The 16,423-nt window shown below is 34.2% G+C and overlaps 1 protein-coding gene across 1 annotated transcript in view; it reads right to left on the reverse strand.

The window, feature by feature from the left end:
* Nucleotides 1-16,423, reverse strand: part of LOC132750079 (E3 ubiquitin-protein ligase rnf213-alpha-like) — a 162,222-nt gene that overhangs the window by 72,211 nt on the left and 73,588 nt on the right. The window contains exons 9-11 of the mRNA XM_060740016.1: nt 14,191-14,246; nt 1,961-2,243; nt 1,530-1,634 (exon numbers count right to left, since the gene is read on the reverse strand). Of these exons, the coding sequence (XP_060595999.1) occupies nt 1,530-1,634; nt 1,961-2,243; nt 14,191-14,246 (444 nt within the window). The remainder of the gene's footprint in view (nt 1-1,529; nt 1,635-1,960; nt 2,244-14,190; nt 14,247-16,423) is intronic.

A 16,423-nucleotide genomic window follows, 5' to 3' on the forward strand; every position in this document is an offset into this window, starting at 1 on the left:
ACAAAGAAGGCAATTGAAAAGCAACAAAGGGCAATAACTCTGTAATTACTTTAGATAGAGTTATGGTTCTTGTGCACTGCACTTCCCCTTATTGTGTTTGACAATTGTATGAAGTTGTTTTGAATTCCAACCAGTAGTTTTCAAGTTATGCCACGGACAAGGAAAAGTAACAAAGGGCAATAACTCTGTAATTAGTCAAGATAGAGTTATGTTTCTTACGCACAGCACTTCCTCTCAATGTGCTTGACCATTGTATGTAGTTATATTGAATTCCAACCATTAGTCTTCAAGTTATGCTCCGGACAAGGAAAATGCAACGGAGAAAAAAAAAGCAATGGAAAAGCAACAAAGGGCAATAACTCTGTAATTACTTGAGATAGAGTTATGGTTCTTGTGCACTGCACTTCCCCTTATTGTGTTTGACAATTGTATGAAGTTGTTTTGAATTCCAACCAGTAGTTTTCAAGTTATGCCCCGGACAAGGAAAAGTAACAAAGGGCAATAACTCTGTAATTAGTCAAGATAGAGTTATGGTTCTTGTGCACTGCACTTCCTCTCAATGTGCTTGACCATTGTATGTAGTTATATTGAATTCCAACCATTAGTTTTCAAGTTATGCTCCGGACAAGGAAAATGCAACGGACGTATGGACCGACCGACCGACCGCCCGACCGACCAACTGACCGACCAACCGACCACCGGGTGACTCCTATATACCCCCCCAAACTTCGTTTTTGGGGGTATAAATATACCCTATAACATTTGACCTCAAAGGGTGACAATGACCTAGAGGTAGAGGTCTGGGTGCGGTGCATTACATATTGCCTTATGATTGTGAACATTTGTGCTAAGTAATTTCAAAATCCTTTGATCTATGAAAAAGTTATAGACCGGACACAAAATAATACTCTATAACAAGCCATGTTTAGCTTTGACCTCCATGTGTGATTTTGACCTTGGAAGTAGGGATACAGTTGTTGCGCATAATACAATGCCTAATTATTGTGAATATATGAGCCAAGAATTTTCAAATCTCTTGATTGATGAGAAAGTTATGAACCGGACATGACATACACCCTACAAGACCTTGAAGGTAGGAGTCTTGGTGTAGTTATTTCAAATTCCTTTGAGGAATGGCTTAGTTATGGACCCTACACAAAAGTGTGATGGACAGAAAGATGGACAGACGGACTGACAGAGCCCATTTCTATTATCCCCCTTTTTCTTCCAAAAGGCAATAGACAATAAACATAATGTAACTACATTTTTTATATCCTCTCGCAGTAAATATATTCAAACCTATATCTGTGTACCTACCCTTTATTTGTATAGAGATACAATATATTTTTTCCTGATAAAATCTTTTTTTTGTAACAAGTTTTTGAACACTGACTGATGAAGGCCACTTACCATGATATACTAAAAGCCTTAAATCAACATTTAATGCTTCAAGTCTATTAAATATAATGAATTTTCAATATCTTTTTCTCTAACTTATTAGCAAAGCAATATAACCTTCCTTAACTCACTTTATCTCTTAATGTCTGTGACAAGTTCTCAGATATGACTTTATTCCACTCATCTCTAACTCTATCTGATTGCAGTTCATTTGAAGAAAACAATAAATTCCAAACCTGCAAACAAATGAACATTTGAAGAAAATATCCTTTCATTTTTTTAAAATATTTCGTCTTTCAAAAGATTTTGCATGAAATATCAGAATAAATGTATAAACTTTACATTAGAATCTACTGAGATTACTTTTTCATCAATTAGTAGATATTTTAGTAGGTATTGTTTTTCGACACAAAACATTCAAATGGCAACTTTTCATTTCTACTGGTGTAGAAAAGCCCCTGGTGCCCCTCTTTGCATAACTTCATGCAAGTGTGAAAATCTAGATTCTAATTATATTATTTGTTGTTTTAACTTTGAAAATAATTATTAATATTTCAAGTACCATCAATATGTTGTCCATATAGTATCCCCAATTATACTGCCACATTTCCATCCATGTAAGGGCTTTTAATGTTGCAACATTCATTACTTGTTCAGGATTTTGAACTTTTGAAGACCCTGTTACACTTTTACTGCCCATGCATCTATCAAACATTGCTAAACAATGCAGAAGAGTCTGAACACTTAAACAGAACAATTCACTCCTGTCTGCTTTAGTGCATTCTTCAAACAAACTTGCAGCTATAACATAACACATGGTCCACTGAGTGACGGTGCATGTTTCACTATAAAATAAAAAACAAAATACTTTTTTCGTTACTTCACAATAAATTTTGGTGCATGAACTAAGTTTATCATTTCAAGCCAGACAACTAACAGTAACCATTCCATCCTATTACCTAATATGCCTTCTATAAATACTAATTCCTTATTTACAACTGTTTTAATTGATATAACCGCTGAAATCCTGTGTATTCACAATGCTGAAATAAACTGTTAAACGGTCAACATTTTTTAACTGTTACAACCCTGTCTTCAGGTATTTCTGATATTCAGTTATCAGACATGGCTCAGCTCAATGTACGGTTGTGGTTTTAAAAAAATCAAAGGTCTGTAGGATTCACTTGTCAACAATTTAAACAGATGCATAATGTTATAAGTGTGTTGCTGCAATATATATTACAGTTTTTAAGGTAATAAAACAGTTATTCCATGGGTGTTTGTGGAACAGTAAACTGGGAGAACATTTGGAACTGTTGCTCTCAGCCTTTGGCCCTTTGCAACAGTTCCAAATGTCATCCCTGATATAGAAAGACAAAATATAAATCCCCTTTTGTGGGATAGGAACCCATGATTAAGTTTGGTGATCTTTTCCATTATCTATTTTTCTTCTTGATGTTGTTGTGTTGAAAAACAAAATTGCATTTGAGAAAAATGCTATGCCACCACATTAATACAACACAACATAGTAGTGTAGGAACAGATCTTTTTTTGTTTCTATACAATTGAAGATTGTCATAATGCACAGATCCCTGACCTATCTAAATCTTATTATCAGATTAGTGGTTTAATCTATTGTTAATCCAATAAAAGATCAGAGTAGGAATATATCAATGCACTTGAGTCTAGTGAATTTGGTGGTGAAGGTCATATTTCACACAGCCTAAATTTCATGACTACATCAAAGGACAACACAGTAAGACACTTTGTCAAAATCTAGGTCAGCTGATATCAAAGTTCACTTTACATCTTAATATGTGCACATGGTTCAAATTTCATAGCTGTACATCAAAGGACAAGAAAATAGGTCACATCATCAAAATCTAGGTCACCTGATATCAAAGTTCAATTTTACAACTAAAACTGTGCACATGGTCAAAATTTCATTGCTGTACATCAAAGGACAAGAAAGTAGGTCACTGTCCCCTTGGGCAAGGCAAAATTTTGACCCATGGGTTTAAATCAAAACAATCTTGATACAGGTCCACCAAACAACATTTCAAGTCAAATATCTAAGCTGTAGCTTTCTCCCATTCAGACAACATTTGTTTTATTTTCTGTTTTTACTATGTGTACATAATGAGAATCACTTCCCCCGGGCAGGGCCAATTTTGACACCAAAGGAAAAAATTGAACTTTGGTAGAGGACCTATAGATGATATTATACAGCAAACATCAAATATCTATGCCTTGTACCTTCAGACAAAAATATTTTTTATTTTTTTACTATATGTACATAATAAAAATCATGACCCCCGAGAAGGAACCAATTTTGACCCCAGGGCTATAATTTGAACTATCTTGGTAGAGGTTCACTTGGAAATTTTGACCCCAGGGCAATAATTTGAACTATCTTGGTAGAGGTTCACTTGGCAAAGTCTCATGCCATATATTTAACCTCTAGCCTTTGTCAATTCAGAGAAGAAGATTTTTTAAGTTTTTACTTTATACATTGAAGGAAAACTATCGCTTTTGGGGCAGGGCAATTTTGACACTAGGGGCATAATTAAAACAACTTTAGTAGAGGACCCATAGATGATATTATATACCAAATATCAAAGCTCTAAGCCTTGTACCTACAGACAAGGTTTTTAAATTTTTTACTATGTAGTAGATATAAGCCGAAAACTGTCCAATATGTAAAATATTGAATTTCATGAGGCGAAGGGAATTCAATATTTTACTTATTGGTCAGTTTGAGGCTTATATCTTACTTAAATTACTACTTTTACTGTCAAATATCATATTATCTATCGAATAATTAGAAATTATGTATTTTTGTGCAAGAAATGTTCAATCTCAATGTTTTAGCAATTATTTTTTCTTACTTGCAAAACCCTATAGGTAGCCTCTTGAATAACAAAATGTCCGGAGCATGAAATTTTCGTGTTTTTAAATATGACCAATTATGTACATGGACACAATGATATACACAAATTATACCAGTTACACAAAATTGTGGATCTACACGCATACAGTATACATCAATTTACACTGGTGATTTTTATAAGAAATAGGAACAATAAAAAGTTTTCAAATTTGTGTTAAATCTCGGATATTTTGAATGATTGGCTGAGAAGGTTTGATTGTTTGGAAGGGCTTTAAGTGTAAAAATGATATTTGTTTAATTTACTTCAACTATCACGGATGTAAAATGTTGAGTAAAAATGACCATTATTGTAAATTTTTGGATATTTATGCAACAAAATGATATTTTCTTATTTTTAAATTGATATTTTTCACACCACAGAGTCTGAAATAGTTTCTATATATAAGTCAAATACATATGTAGTCAAATAAGCGCCTTTGTTTTGAATTTCTCTATTACATTTATTTGAAAAGCTGACTGAAAAGTTGACCTAACTGAAACATTACGTACATACAATGAAGCAAATCAAGGATGATTTTCAACTTAATGTATTTAAAAAAAGAAAAACGGACAATAGGCAAGAAATTAAACAATCAAATTAAAATCATATTTTAATTGACGCTCTGCAACTTTTTCTAGGGAAACGTAAACAGTGATATGATTTTAAGAGCTTGGAAATTGAAAACCAGTAGGCTTGAAGATAGAATTTGTGAAATGAGCTATTAAGAAATCATCGCCAGATAACAATTATTGTTTTGTCGTATAATCTTTACTTTCTCTTTAATTTATTTATTTTTTTTTTTTATAATTGTCCACAAAGTCCTGTGGTCATACAAGCTTTTTCACTACACGACACGCTGTCTGATATTAATGTGTTACACGATTTATATTGGACTTACACATTAATATTGGACACCTACCTGTACTGTATTAAAAAAACAGTATGGTAAGAACAAAGGAATGACGTCATAGTAGTAATTTAAATGTACATAGTGAAAATCAATGACCCCTGGGGGTGGGTCAATATTGACCCCAGGGCTATAATTTGTACAATCTTGCTAGAGGTTCACTACACAATGTTTCATGCAAAATATCTTAACTCTAGCCTTTGTAAATTAAGATGATTTTTTAAGTTTTTACTATATACATATAAGGAAAACCTATGGCCCCCGGGGCGGGGCTAATTTTGACACTAGAGGCCAAATTTAACAACTTGGGTAGAGTACCTATAGATGATATCATTTAACAAATATTAAAGCTCTAAGCCGTGTACCTTCAGACAATAAGATTTTTTGACTTTTTTACTATATGTATATACAGTTGACTCTCAACAAGTCAAAATCGCTTTACTCAAAATTCCGCCTTAGTCGAATAATTTCTAAAGTCCTGTCAAATTTCCTTCTTTATCTTTGTATTTTAACTCCGCTTCCCAGTTAGGTCAAATTTTGACTTACCGAGACTCCTGTTTAGTCGAAAAGAAAATTTGGTCCCGTCAATTAAAGTCCACATATTTTCATCTCAATTAGTCGAAGTGTGATAACAGCCGACTGATCAAAGGTCGGCGACATCAAGGTAAGATGTTGTCACTCGTGATTTACACGTTTCATAGTAATTTTTAATTGCCGGTCATCATGTATTATTAACACGTCGTAAAAGTGTCTTTAATCCGTTTCACGACTTTAATTGGTTTTTTAACAGTTAGATAACTAAATTAAAATTAAATTACATTTCTTTAAAAAAGTTGACTTGTGCCAGTCTGACGGGTGTTAGTCAAATAACAGCCTAGTCAAATAACAGCCTAGGCATTGATGTGTATTATCAACGTAAATGATATTTGTATAATTAATGTTCTGTCGTATTGCATACATTAATTTGTACTTCCGGTTCACGATAGTTGCTAATTTCGTTTTCGTCCGATGATCAATTAAATCAAATATAATTGTGTGTTAATGTTTCACTATTAATATACATGTATTAAATTTTGAATGATATATTTTTGTTCATTTATAATTTGTAGTTGATAGTAATTTACCGTCATTTCAATGGTTAAATATTGCAGCATTGCCGCTAACAACAATAGGAAACCTACTTCTTTGCACATTCAATCAGGTACATGTATATGCATGTACGAAGTCAACGTAATGGCGGTAGTTCCACGTTACTCGAATTCCGTTTCTCTCGAAGTAAAATACCTAGTTCCGTGGATTTCGAGTTACCGAGAGTCAACTGTATTGAAAATCAATGACCCCCGGGGAGGGGGGCAGGGCAATTTTGACCCCCGGGCTATAATTTGAACTATCTTGCTAGAGGTTCACTACACAATGTTTCATGCAAAATATCTAACCTCTAGCATTTGTCAATTGCTAGAAAAAAAATTTTCTTCAAGTATTTACTTTAAGTTTTAACTATATACATATAAGGAAAACCAATGACCCTGGGGCAGGGCCAATTTTGACCCCAGGGCAATAATTTGAACAATCTGGGTAGAGGTCTACCAGACAATGCCTTATGCAAAATATCTAAGCTCTAGGCCTTTTGGGTCTTTACAAGGTATTTTAAGTTTTTACTATATGTACATATAGTGAAAATCAATGACCCCCCGGGGCAGGGCCGATTTTGACCTAAGGGCTATAATTTGAACAATCTTGGTAAGGGTCTACCAGACAATGCCTTATGCAAAATATCTAAGCTCAGTAGGCCTTTTGGGTCGTTACAAGAAGGTATTTTAAGTTTTTACTATATGTACATATAGTGAAAATCAATGATCCCTTGGGCGGGGCCGATTTTGACCCCAGGGCTATAATTTGAGCAACCTTGGTAGAGGTCTACCAGACAATGCCTTATGCATAATATCTAAGCTCTAGGCCTTTTGGGTCTTTACAAGAAGTTTTTTTAATTTATTCTTATAATTCCTTTTGTTGCCATGGCAACCAGATTTCTGCATGGAATGAAAATCTTTGAACAACTTTGAAAGCCCTTCACCCATGGATCAATCCTGCCAAGTTTGGTTGAAATTGGACAAGTGGTTTTTTACAAGAAGATTTTTTAAGTTCACTATATAATCTATAGAACACACACACACACACAGGTAAATCGCTATATGCCACCGCATGGCAGATGCTGCGGTGGCAATTAAAAAGTTGTTTCAATAAAAAGAATTGAGAGTTACCTAATTTCCTGATATGTAATGTTCTTTAATGGTTTGCTCAGGTCTCAGTAGTGGCTAAAATGATTTTATAATGAAAAAAATCTAAATGTCTGGATGACACCACCCCAATACAAAGGATTCAGGTAAAATTAAAATAGAACAAGCAAATTCGTTGAATTTATATCCCCCGCCGAGTACTGGTTATTACAAAATGTATTAACACAACAACTGAAGACATAAGGCTTTATTTATATATTAATCATGGCATAAACAGTAATATTCTTTGAACTTGATAAATATTCAGGGAAATAACAGAGCCATAACTTTGTGTTAAATAGTAAAATCTGGAAATGCCAATAAGATGTATGCATACTACATAACTAATCAAGGGCCATAAATCTGAGTTATAAGTATCTGACAGGAACAAGGCGACTATATGCACATCTCCTCTTAGTATCCCATAAAGTTTCATTGAATTCCAGCCGGTGGTAGCAGAGAAGTAGCGAGGAAACAAATATTTTTCTATATGGATACTGCATAACTAATCAAGGGCCATAACTCTGAGTTAAAGTGTCTGACCAGAACAAGCCGTTGATATGCGCATCTCCTCTTAATATTGATGATTCCCATAAAGTTTCGTTGAATTCCAGCCAGTAGTTGCAGAGAACTACTCCGGAAATGATTTTTACTCCATATGCATATTGCATAACTAATCAAGGGCCATAACTCTGAGTTAAAGTGTTTGACCCGAACAAGCCGACGACATGCGCATCTTCTCTTGGTATTGAAGGTTCCCATAACGTTTCATTGAATTCCAGCCAGTAGTTGCAGAGAAGTAGCGCGGAAACAATTTTTACTCCATATGCATACTGCATAACTAATCAAGGGCCATAACTCCTAGTTAAAGTGTCTGACCGGAACAAGCCGATGATATGCGCATCTCCTCTTGGTATTGATGATTCCCATAAAGTTTTGTTGAATTCCAGCCAGTAGTTGCAGAGAAGTAGCGCTTTTACTCTATATGCATACTACATAACTAATCAAGGGCCATAACTCTGAGTAAAAGTGTCTGACCGGAACAAGCCGATGATATGCGCATCTCCTCTTGATATTGATGATTCCCATAAAGTTTCGTTGAATTCCAGCCAGTAGTTGCAGAGAACTTCTCCGGAAACGAAATTCGTACAGACAGACGGACGGATGGACGGACAGACGAACGGACAGTCAGATGCGCATCTCCTCTTGATATTGATGATTCCCATAAAGTTTCGTTGAATTCCAGCCAGTAGTTGCAAAGAACTACTCCGGAAACGAAATTCGGACGGACGGATGGACGGACGGACGGAAGGACAACGCCAAAACTATATCCCCCTCACGATTCCATCGGCGGGGGATAATGAACAAATCTTTTATTAAACTAAAATTTTATTTACACTTAATTAAGTTTCTAATAGCTTGACAGGTTCACATTAATAAAAAATGTTCCAATTAACCATAATAATTTTGCACTTAGGAACTGATAACTTCTGTACATGCCAGAGCAGGTACTGTGCAAATGACCATAGAAAGGATCTCATGATCAATTACAACAAAAATGATCTACAGAGTCTGGAAAAGAACCCATGTCACCTGATTGTTCCACAGTCCTAACTAGATGGTTGTAAAGAGCCTGTATTTATTAACTGTGCTGGAAGTCAGAACCAGTAAAATGTAAAACTGGTCTGCTTGGTTAAAAAACATAATACCTCATCATTTCAATCATAATGAATGGTGTTACATTCTAGTTTTTTCACGGTTCGGTTAAAATTAGGGATGTCATTCGGAGTCCGGAAATCAAAATGTTCAGATCATGATTCGGTGTCCGGAGCCATTTTCTGGCCTGGATGGTTGTAAAATAATTCAGAATATGGAGAAAATGTGATAAAAAACATGCGTTGCGATAATCGACGTAGATGTGGTGTTGACACCATATTGTATATTGTACCTTAGTTTGAAAATACACATCATAATCTCTGCAGACCACAAAAAATCAATAATTACTATAATAATTATGAGTCAGGTATGACACATGTTGTCAATCTATATTGAACACCAAACAAATTTAAGTTTTGTAGTATTCAAGATGAATATTCTAAGTCCCGTACGATTGTCATTTGCAATTATGTAACATTTTTTAAGTCCAAATTTTAATATTTAATTAGGCTATTAATTTTATATATATTTCGGCTTACCGACCCGTCAACTCCTTATCTTGAGAAAATGAAAAATCTGCAGAAATAAAATATTCAAAACAAGAAATGCACTTACGAATACTAATATGTTAATTATCACAGCTTTCATTGAAATTGATACAATAATTATCCGACAAAATAACTTTCTCCTTTAGTATATATCAAACATGCATTTTTTAAAAAACATTTTTTTCACAGTTTTTTTTTCATTTATGAACACTTAAAATGTGTGTAATTCATGAAAGCTTTGGCAACTTCTTTGATGAATTAAATCAAACTGCCAGGGCTACATGTTGGTAAGCATCAAATATTTGCAGATTCTTTTGAAAAGCCGGCTACACACCTGTCAAAGGTCATCATGTGTAAATTGTATGCGTATTATTGAACAATGGAATCATACTATTTAATTTTTTAACAGGTGTTATTTTGTTTTCACAAATGAGAGCAAGTGTTATTGTGTATTATAGCACTATTTGAGGAATTGAGACAATCGGCGAGTAATTTCATTTTCATTTCATTTGAAATAGTAAGTACCATATGTACTAAATTTATCGATATCAGTCATATTCTATATAGAAAAAATAAAATCAACAACGAAACATTTTTGATACCTTACATTCAATTAACAAGAGCTGTCGGTAGGACAGCACGCTCGACTATTCTAAGTGCTTGATAGTAAAAGAGCCTTTATAATGTTAAATTTTTTAAGTTCACAAAAGAGCTAATTTTTTTCATAAATTCATGTTATAGGCCTAAGAGAGAGTCTAATTATACAGTATTGGCTTGACTATTCGGAAGGTAATGTCACAAGGGTGTTTAATTGAGTAAAATAATACTAATTACCTATGAATACATAAATTTGACAGAAAAGGTACAAAGGCTTGTTATTAAGATGTTTTATCAAGTTAATCACTGCTTTATTATTATGAATGCATAAAATTGTCCCAAAAAAGGTACAAACCCTTCAGTAGTTATTGAGATAACAGCTTACAAGCAAAACTTTACCATGAATTTTTAAGTTGAAAAAGGGGAGAAAAATCAGCCTAAATGCAAGATAGAATTATGGATCATTGTCAGTGACCTACAATAATGACCCTAAATGCATATGTGAAGTTTTAAATAAATATCTTTAATAGTTATTGAGATATGTAAAACTTGAATGTAAACATTAACCAAGAGACTAAGTAGAAAAGGGGATATGAATCAGCCTTAATGCAAGAAAGAGTTATGGAACTTGGTCAGTGACATACAATTATGACCCTCCAATTATGACCCTAAGTGCATGTGTAAAGTTTCAAGTAAATATCTTTGAAGACCTTTAACCAAAATTTCTAAGTTTCAAAGGGGCAAATAATTCTGCAAATATTGCAGGCAGAGTTATGCAATTTCGCAAACTGATAAACATTGTTACTATAAAAGAGTATTTTAAATTTCAATTGAATATCTCAAGCAGTAATTAAGATATTTGACTTTACAAAAAAAACTTTAACCCAAATTTCTAAGTTCCAAAGGGGTATAATTCTGTCAATATTGTAGGCAGAGCTATCCAACTTGTCAATCTGATGAACCTTGTTACTATAAATAAGTATTGTAAGTTTCAATTGAATATCTAAAGCAATAATTGAGATATTTGACTTTACAAAAAACTTTAACCAAAATTTCAAAGTTAAAAAGGGGCATAATTCTGTCAATATTGTAGGCAGAGTTATCCAACTTGTCAATCTGATGTACCTTGTTACCTTAAATAAGTATTGTAAGTTTCAATTGAATATCTCAAGCAATAACTGAGATATTTGACTTTACAAAAAAGTTTAACCAAAATTTCTAAGTTAAAAAGGGGCATAATTCTGTCAATATTGTAGGCAGAGTTATCCAACTTGTCAATCTGATGTACCTTGTTACTATAAATAAGTATTGTAAGTTTCAATTGAATATCTCAAGCAGTAATTGAGATATTTGACTTTACAAAAAACTTTAACCAACGCAGACGCCGACGCGGACGCTGACGCCGACGCCGGGGCGACTAGAATAGCTCTCATATTCTTCGAATAGTCGAGCTAAAAAGGAAGTAAAACGAAATACTACACTTTGAAAAAGGCCGCAAATAATGGTTACGTTATATCAGCCAACAAAGAATATGACAACAATCTAAACATCCAGATGCATCGGGATGTTTGATTTGGATCTCCGGATGGCCGTATCTGCTCCAGATGACATCCCTAGTTAAAATTACTAAATGCTATATGGCTCTATTTCAAATATGCAACCTATCTTTACCTATTTCACACAATTTCTTTTTATTTTAAACAAACAAGAACATTTGGAAAATGATGTTTTTTTCTGACATACACATAAATTTTACTGGACTACTGTGACGTTTTGCAGAAACTAGAACTGCAACTGTCATGGCGTGAATGTAACCCCCGCATACCACTTTGTAGAGCTCAAGGACAACCTCCCAGCCAAATCTGAGGGAAGTAAGCCAGTGCATTGCCAAGTTATGTAGTCTGGCAAAGATCAAAATGACCTTTACCTTTGACCTACTGAACTCAAAACTGAAACTGCCACTAAATGACTTCAATACCCCCCCACCCATTCATTCAGCTTTGCCTGGAGGTGTTTTATAATGAATATATGAGAACATAATTATATGCTTCAAATGGGAAAATGTAAAACTCAATAAACTGTGGAAAGGCATTCTTAAACATTTGAGCAGACAAGATTATTGTAATAAAAGCCCTTGACCTTTGACCGAGGGACCTCAAAATCAATAGGGATCATCTACTAGTCATGACTAGCCTCCAAGCCAAATATGAAGACTGTGGGTCAAAGGATTCTTAGGTAATTGGGAGGACAAGGTCTAATTAGTCAAGGCCCCTGTGACCTTCACCTTCAACCTGGTGACTTTAAAATAGATTAGGGTCATCTACTAATCATGACTAACCTCCATGCCAAATTTGAAGACTGGGGGTCAAAGGATTCTTAAGTTTTTGGGTGGACAAGCATTTTCAGTCAAGGTCCCTATTTCCTTGACCTTTGACTTGGTGACCTAAATATAAATATGGTTCATCTACTAATCAAGACTAACCTCCATGCCAAATATGAAGGATTCTTAATTTTTTTAGTCAAGGCCCCTGTGAACTTGACCTTTAACCTGGTGACCTCAAAATCAATAGGGTTCATCTACCAATCATGACTAACCTGCATGCCAAATATGAAGACTGTGGGTCAAAGGAATCTTAAGCTTTTGGGTAGACAAGCTTTTTTCAGTCAAGGCCCCTCTGACCTTGATCTTTGACCTGGTGACCTCATAATCAATAGGGGTCATCTACTAATCATGACTAACCTGCATATCAAATGTGAAGACTATGGGTCAAAGGCCTCTCTGACCTTGACCTTTGACCTGGTGACCTCAAAATCAATAGGGATCATCTCTTAATCATGACTAACCTCCATGCCAAATATGAAGACTGTGGGTCAAATGAATCTTAAGTTATTGGGCGGACAAGCTTTTTAAAGTCAAGACCCCTCTGACCTTGACCTTTGACCTCAAAATCAATAGGGGTCATTTACTTATCATGACTAATCCCCATACTAAATATGAAAACTGTGGGTCAAATGAATCTCAAGTTTTTGGGCGGACAAGAAAAAACCCGATGGACAGCCAGACGGACGTGCCACTTAAATGGACTAAAGGGCCATTTCTTTTGTTATTTTCTTTTGTTTAATAGAGGGCCATGGCCCCTTATAATCAATAGGGGTCATCTACTTATCATGACTAACCTCCATACCAAATGTGAAGACTATGGGTCAAAGGCCCCTCTGACTTTGACCTGGTGACCTCAAAATCAATAGGGATTATCTATTAATCATGACTAACGTCCATGCCAAATATGAAGACTGTGGGTAAAATGAATCTTAAGTTATTGGGCGGACAAGCTTTTTGAAGTCAAGGCCCCTCTGACCTTGACCTTTTACTTCAAAATCAATAGGGGTCATTTACTAATCATGACTAATCTCAATGCCAAATATGAAGACTGTGGGTCAAATGAATCTTAAGATATTGGGCGGACAAGAAAAAACCCGACGGACAGCCAGACGGACGTGCCACTTAAATGGACTAAAGGGCCATTTCTTTTGTTATTTTCTTTTGTTTAATTGAGGGCCATGGCCCCTTATTCTATTGTTACGGAATGAACTCTATTGTTCTCTTATGTTCTGTTTACAGTTAGATGGCCCCCTACTTCTCTTAAATAGACCGGATGGACAGCGGGACGGCCGGATGGACAAGCTGATTCCAGTATATCCCCTTACAACTTTGCTGTGCAGGGGTATAATGAGTAAAATGGTGTCTGATATAAAATATTTTGCACAAATTTAGCTTCTGTATGCAGGTGTATGTCTAAAATTGCTCTATTTTAATCAATGTTAACATTGGTCATATGGAAATGAATTAATTTAAAACTTTATCTCAATATAAATACCTGTACACAGTTGTTTCAAGTTGGTCCAGTAGACTACCAATGCATATACCAACCTTCTGGAAAAAAGATTGACACAATAACATCTGAGTTACATATTAACCTACTTATTTCTGTTACCATTCTTTTTACCTATTCCATAACCATGGAAATGACACTTTTGTCCAATAAAAAAAAATTGTACAAAGTTTTCATACTCTACTATGCTGGACATACTAATTATGTACCAGGTCTCATACAATAATAAATACAGCAAAATTAGTCATTAATTGTGTATAACATAATATTTTATAAATTATTTCTTTTTTACTTTTCTTAAAATCTTATTACATTTTCCTCACGGAAACTTTTCTTGAAATATAATATGTAGGCTTTAAAGCCAATTGGGTATCATGAGTATTAAGTGAGTATACACAAAATATCTGTTGTGTAACTTTCAAAGGAGATGTTGATTAATGAAATTGACATGCATGGAAGACAGAATGGGAACATATTAGCTTACCATGAGCAGGTTGTGCTAAGGTGTGCTAAAATGTAGAGCTGTTACAGGAGAGACCAATACTTTCTCTGATGCAAAACTGTCTGAAATTTGACTTTCAAGTGTGACCTTGCCCTTGCGCTGGCACAATGGTGGCATAGATTTTGCACATGACTTGTTGATGTGAACATATATGCCAAATTTGAACATTATTGTTACAGTTTAAAAAAGAGCTCAAGATATTTTTTCATGCTTTTAGTTTTATACTTCTTGATTTGTTCAGCAATGTTTTTTTCACTACCAGATTTCAAATTCAATTAGTTTTTTTTTTTAATTTACAATTCGTTTTTTGTCAAAGGGCCATATTGAATGGGGTACTACATGAGTTTTATAAAGGATTAGATTAGCACCTACACCATTGGCAATAAAAGGCTCAGTTTTCCATGACTAAGTATTTGTTTCATTTCTCTGTTCTTTTTACAAAATTTAGCATTGCATGTACAAAGAAATAACAGTTTTTTTGTTGTTGTTTTTTTATGCTTGTATCCACATCATTTTCACATTTTTTTTGAAAGGGAGCTCTACAAAACTGTGACACATGGTTTGCATGAGCGGTGCTATGGTACATATCAGTTATCACTCTGACTAAATATACCACAGTAAATAGTATGATAAAAAAACTGTTCCTTTCATTTTTAACAATTTTCACTGATTTTCAAACAATTGAAAGCAATTCATTTTTGAACACCAGCATTTGAAACTGAATTTGCTTTTGGTGAAAATCATTTTGTTTTAACAATAAATGTCTGGAGCTCTGAGTTTGTTATCATAATGAAGGTGTTAAGGGAAGAATGACAAGCAATTATCATAGTATTGCAAGCAATCCATAAGTCCCCTACCGGTCAAAGCCCAAGCAACATTCTGAAGGGCCATTGGCCTAATTCACTTATGTTCCTATTCTAAGTAAATTTGTTGAAAAAAATCTTTAAAAGTGATCACAGGAAACAGTTTTTTTTTGTACAGACAGACGGACTGAAGGACACTCTAAAGTTATTTTTTAAACATCCCTGTTATCAAAATATAACATTTTTAAAATCATATCATGATTGAAGAAGTTGGAGTAAAAATTACCAATTTCTCAAAAAAAAAGTTCAAAAGGGGCATAATTCTGGAAATAGTCTTGCTAGAGTATTAAACACTCACAAATGTTGAGTGATAATAAGAAACATTTATATGAAGTTTGAAGTAGATACATTCAGAAAAAGAAGTTATTAAAAAAAAACAATGTTTTTTCATGAAAATTTTAAGTTCAAGTGAGGTAATTCTGATAAATTTTGTGCTAGAGTTGTAAACCTTGTCACATATGATGTGGTTGATGACAAGCAACTTATATTTAAAGTTTGAAGAAAATACCTTAAGAAATAAAGAACTTATAGTGAAAATACTTAAAAACTAGAATCAGAAATCTTGAAATTCAGTCTATTTGTTGCCATAGCAACCAGAATTTTCAACATAGGAAGATAAGAAAAGGATGTGCATAATTTCCATACTGCCATCTACCCATATGTCAAGTTTCATAAACATATTTTCAGTACTTTTGTGTTATCACTGGATCCAGGTTATGTGTAAAATTTGCCATATTTTCAGTCTATTTGTTGCCCTAGCAACCAGAATTTTCAGGACAGGAAAAAAGAAAAAGACGTGCATAATCTCCATACTGCCATCTATCCATATATCAAGTTTCATAAAAATATTTTC

Source organism: Ruditapes philippinarum, unplaced genomic scaffold, assembly GCF_026571515.1.
Source record: "Ruditapes philippinarum isolate M1 unplaced genomic scaffold, ASM2657151v2 ctg1899_1_1_1_1, whole genome shotgun sequence".
Taxonomy (NCBI): domain Eukaryota; kingdom Metazoa; phylum Mollusca; class Bivalvia; order Venerida; family Veneridae; genus Ruditapes; species Ruditapes philippinarum.